This window comes from Gossypium raimondii, chromosome 1 (genome assembly GCF_025698545.1).
Source record: "Gossypium raimondii isolate GPD5lz chromosome 1, ASM2569854v1, whole genome shotgun sequence".
Classification (NCBI taxonomy): Eukaryota; Viridiplantae; Streptophyta; class Magnoliopsida; order Malvales; family Malvaceae; genus Gossypium; species Gossypium raimondii.
Genome location: NC_068565.1, coordinates 18,881,342 through 18,886,395, shown reverse-complemented (window position 1 = coordinate 18,886,395; position 5,054 = coordinate 18,881,342). Strand labels below are relative to the sequence as shown.

The following is a 5,054-nucleotide window of genomic DNA, read 5'->3' as shown; positions in this document are numbered from 1 at the left end:
CAAAAGTAACATAAGTTAGCTTAATCATTTCGGTGGCTAATGTAGCCTTCTCAATCTAGCCATAACGTCTAGGCCAAGTTTGGGAGGTTACAGATAAGTAATAAGTAGTAAGTATACGAGTTATCGTCTCTGCATGGACTGTATATGAAAATTATTCGCAAAATTAATTACTAACAACTTGGTGGGTAACAAAGTAAATTATTAATGTGGGATAAGAATGCAATTAATTATACTAAATATGCAAACAAGGAATTTAAACAAAATACAAAAGACAATTGCAGCAAAAAACTCTAACACAAGATTTAACAATAATAACATGAATATGCTAGAACAATAACTTCCTTTTGACTAACGATCATTGACAATAATGTTATAGAATGTTACAATAAATCGTGGGAATATGAAATTTCATTAAATCAACTCTTTTTTACATCAACTTCCCCTTGATTTCCTCAAGGCTGATTTTTTTGTTTCTAAATTTAAGGCATGTGGTTGAGGTAGGTGAAGAACAACTCTTGGTCAGTTTGAAGCATGTGATGGATGGTTTTGGGCTTCCTTCTCCCTTAGTAATCTGTTGGGGCCTTTCCGAGCTGTCTAAGCTTTGTTGATCCATTTCGTAGTTGGGTTGAGATGAATTCTGAAGTCCAATAAGCTGGTTTTCATTGTCCAAAATTGTATATTCCCAAGCCCCATCTATTTGTCCTCTGTTGTGGCTCTGCATGTGCATTGCTGCGATATTTGTAGTTGTTAGAGTATGCCCAAAGAACAATCATAAGATGATTATAATCACATACTCGTTTTACCTTGTTTGTTAATATAAGGTATTGTCATTGTTATTTTAGTTTCTTCTTCTGTGTATAAATAAACAAGTTAATAATAGTTGACAGCCTCTGGACATACCAATGTCCAGAGTGTATTAGATGACATACTGATCATAGGAAATGACATACATACCTTACAGTCTGTTAAGACTTGGTTAGGAAGTTATTTTTCTAAACTGTTGAAAACCCTATTGCGTAAAAATAATGCAAATGTACAAGTGTACACATCGATTCAAGTAATATAATGATGAGTGAGTATCGTCTCCACAGTGATCGGAAGTTGATTCGAATTGGTACGTATTACTGAAGATTTAAAGAATGAAATTGTGCAAAAAAAAAAAGTATAAGCTGGTGAAAGGAATTGATGAATGAACTAATATAACTAAAAATGATCAAACAATTCAATGTCATGGCAATCCACAAAAATCAAGTAAAGAGTGTTTCTACTGTTGAATGATAAAGGTTGGAATTATTCAAGGAATATTTTCATAACATAATAATGTCATGGCAAAATTATGATTAAACTATTGCCCAGATATTTGCTATTGCAATCTAATTCTTTCAAGAGTTAAACTTTGATTATTATTCGGAGTCTGTTTATGTCTACAAGACTCACAAATGATAATCCAACTAACGTTCTATACCTGTACAGATTGCATCTTTTATTTCTAGAGTGTTGCGAATATTCTTTCAAGTATTCACTTCTATCAATCGATTAAGGATCTAATGTATTTAATCCTTCCAGATTCAAATCCATCTAAATTTATAACATGCAATCAACTATGTCTAGAGCTTCTATGCATTCCAAATAACAAGAATCGAATGAAACAATAAATTCAATTACAAGCATATCATGAGTATTACAGTTAATTCAATATTCACTCAAATAATTCCAACCCGAAGATAATTAGCTCCTGGGTTGGGCAATGAAATCCAAAACAATATCATTCATCAACATATTTCAAGTTTTACAAATCACACAATTCAACACCAAGAAAATAGAACAAAGGCAAAACTGCAAGAATTTCTTGCTGCACTCTAACTTCTTATCCAGATTCTACACAAAACCCAAGGTAGATTTCTCTTCCCCTCTTTCGCGTTTGTAATCTCCCTTCTTTAGATGTTCCCTTCTCTTTCTCTTCTGAATTTCTCCACTAGATTTTTTTTCAAAGAGAGTAACTCATCTCTTTTTTTTCTCCTCACAATCCATGTGTCCTTTTCTTCTCTTCTCTCTCCTTCTTTTATAGGGTAGATCTGTCCTTCTCAACACACATTTTTTACTCCTCTTTTTAGGATGATTTATAGGTACACATATAGCTGACTGAGAGTGATGTGGATTGAGTGTTACGTCATCTTCCTGGAATTGCCATGGCATTTATGTTGGCAATCTATCCCACCATTTTCCATGGCAATGTTTCACATCCTTTATTCTCTTTTCCTACTTCTCTTTTCTTGCTTCTCTTTTCTTGCTTCCTACCTAAACCTACGATCAAAGACTACCAAACCTCTTTCTAGTAATTCAAAGTAACATAAATTTACAATTGAAACACAATCCAAGCTTTAGTATGCAATGCTCTAATAATAAGTCTAAAATGCAAACATATTTTCTTAATTACAAGCAAATACTTCAGTTTAGAGGTCTGAAATATAACTCTTTTCAAGAGTTATCACACCCCCATACCTGAATTATTGTCCTCAAGCAAATATGTATGAATATGCATGAATGCAGGTATGCATGAGTTTGCCAAAACATTATGTTTACCAAATATATCACTAGACTTTCTGCAATATATTTTTTCACCTCTATTCTCAACAGTCTTCTAAATAAAAAAAGAATGGTTCGAGTTCTATAGACTTGTTCAGCAAATGAAGTATAGAAAATGTTTCCTAAAAATAAAAGTTCCTAAATATTTATGCAATTATAAGTATAGCAAGCCTCTTCTAATATATTTAAAATATCTTTCCTCTAAATTTAATTTCATTATTCTTACTTATCCAGAATTTTAATTATAACCATTACTTTCTATATGAAATTCATTTTGTCACATGATTTCTTTACTTGACAACCTCAATGGAGCAAACACTAGACTGCCAGATATTAGATCATGCCACAATTTGAATGGAATTCACTCATAAAGTTAAGGCTTTTAACTAAATAGATGGATGGAGCAAACAACTACCTCTTTAGCTACTCAGCCTAACACTTTAGAAAAGTGTCCTGAAATTATTATTAACATGCATTTTTTTAAAACACTCTTATTTGAACTCATTTCTCTGATCAATAATATGATGGAGCAAACAAAGCATAACTAACCTACTCAATAAATTCAAAAATTGGAGTGCAAAACTATTGCTAAAATCTTTCTTATCATTTACGAATAGATTATTGAATTTAGGATTAAGAAATTCTAGATGCATTAACAGAATCCTACTATAGACTTAATTGCATTGATATTTAGGTTGTTCTACTTTTAAGAATCAATTTTCAAATAGCTATTCTAAGCTAAACAGACCTAACTACTCGAACAGTTTTCTAACTTTATCAAAGAATTATTATCCTCATCAATATCATAGACAAAAAGAAATATACTTAGCAAAGTCTGGAAATTGTTCAGCAATTGTATGATGACAAGAAAACAAATATTATATACATATCTAATGCAACCTATATACACAACACACCCCCAAACTTAAGGGATACATTGTCTTCAATGCAAAAAAAAAATATGAACAATGTTAGATATATATATATGCACAAATATAGAAATGCAATGATAAAGAAAAATGAATGCATAAATTAGAAATAAAAGCTTGGACAGAACGCTTGTTACTCTTAAGTTGGTTCGGTAGACTTCTTGGCGGCACATTTGTAACGCTGCTGCAGCTCGGATTCACCATTCTCAGCTGGGACTGCTTCTCCAGCAGTTGTCTTGAAATGTTTCCTTTTTTTCTGACTAAGAGGCAACTGATCTTCAGAATCAGAGTCTGATTTTGTGAGTTCATTGATTAGTTGATGAACTGCACGTTCTTGTGCAGTAATAGGTGTTGTCGCTCTTAGTGTGGTGGTAGTGGTAGCAGGTGCTGGGGCTTGAGTTACATCATCATCTTTCTTCTCAGATTCAACATGGACAGATTTGGTTTTCTCTGCTTCTCCTCCATATGCAATGGTCTGCTTCTCCGCAGTAGGTTCGTCACCCTCTTCATCATCCTCCTTGGGTTTCAGTGACAACTCCTTAGAAAAAAAAGGGAATGTGAGCATTGAGTGAGTGAAGTTTCTGGAATTGTTGTTGTAAAACCTCTAGAGACTCGAGGACCTTTTGCTCAAATGCAGTTTTAGAAGTTGATGGAGTAGTGTCAGTGGGCCGAGGTGGAAAAGATACCAGAGAGGGATCCAAATGCTATGGCAGTTCTTCGCTAGAAAATTTTAAAGCAATATGCTTAGTAATGGCACCTTTGTTAGGGGTTCATTCTTTATTGACTTGAATAGGAACCTTAACTTTCTGACAAAGTGCTATTATGAGCGATGGAAAGTTCAAAGCACCGACATTTTTCAAGGCACAGCGATGGACCTCTCAAAAGATAATGTTTCCAACATTTATCTTTTGACCCATCATAATCGAGTGAAGAAGCAACAGGCGTTCCTTTGAGATTGTATAGTTGTGGGTTTATGGGATAAGACGATTTCTGAGGAAATGATACCATACCTTACAGTGGAGCTTCAGAGCGACGCTGTTAACGGTGTAACAATCATTCCTAGATATCATCCACTTGGCACCCTCTACACAGACATCAATGAGCACGTGATTTAATTTTTCCGCTATCATTGTCTTGAGGAAATTTGCATGTTCATCTAGACCATTAGGTAGCCCGTATTGTGTATTTATAAACTCGGCATCAAATAGTACTGAGGCACCTCGCACATAAATAAAGGCATTTTCAACAGAAGAAATATTAGCATAGAATTCCTTTACCACTTGAAGGAAAACATCGTTGGGATGGAGAAAGAAAATCTGCCATCCATGTTGCTCCACCACGGATGAAATGGCTTTAGTATACCCCATAAAAGGGGCATCTTGAAAAAAATCCCTTTTCCAAGCACAAAGGCCATTTTGAAATGTTTTGGCAGTACTTAGTTTCCGCTGCCTTGCTGAATAATGTGCGCGGCTATACAACGGTGGAAGTGGAAGGTGCTTGTCAAGCCATGGCAACAAAGATGATAACTGTAAGAACGAA

At 34.3% G+C, this 5,054-nt stretch overlaps 1 protein-coding gene across 2 annotated transcripts; it reads right to left on the bottom strand.

The window, feature by feature from the left end:
• Positions 1 to 343: 343 nt before the first annotated feature.
• On the bottom strand, positions 344 to 4,475 carry LOC128041905 (uncharacterized). Of its 2 annotated transcripts, none has more exons than XM_052632677.1 (2): positions 3,653 to 4,475; positions 344 to 729 (listed from the first exon to the last, which is right to left on the bottom strand). In XM_052632677.1, the coding sequence occupies exon 1, from the start codon at positions 4,078 to 4,080 to the stop codon at positions 3,655 to 3,657; it is 426 nt and encodes a 141-aa protein (XP_052488637.1). In that variant the 5' UTR covers positions 4,081 to 4,475; the 3' UTR covers positions 344 to 729; positions 3,653 to 3,654. The 2 variants fall into 2 exon arrangements, with proteins under 2 accessions (XP_052488637.1, XP_052488633.1); XM_052632673.1 differs by lacking the exon at positions 344 to 729 and adding an exon at positions 1,682 to 2,317.
• Positions 4,476 to 5,054: the final 579 nt, after the last annotated feature.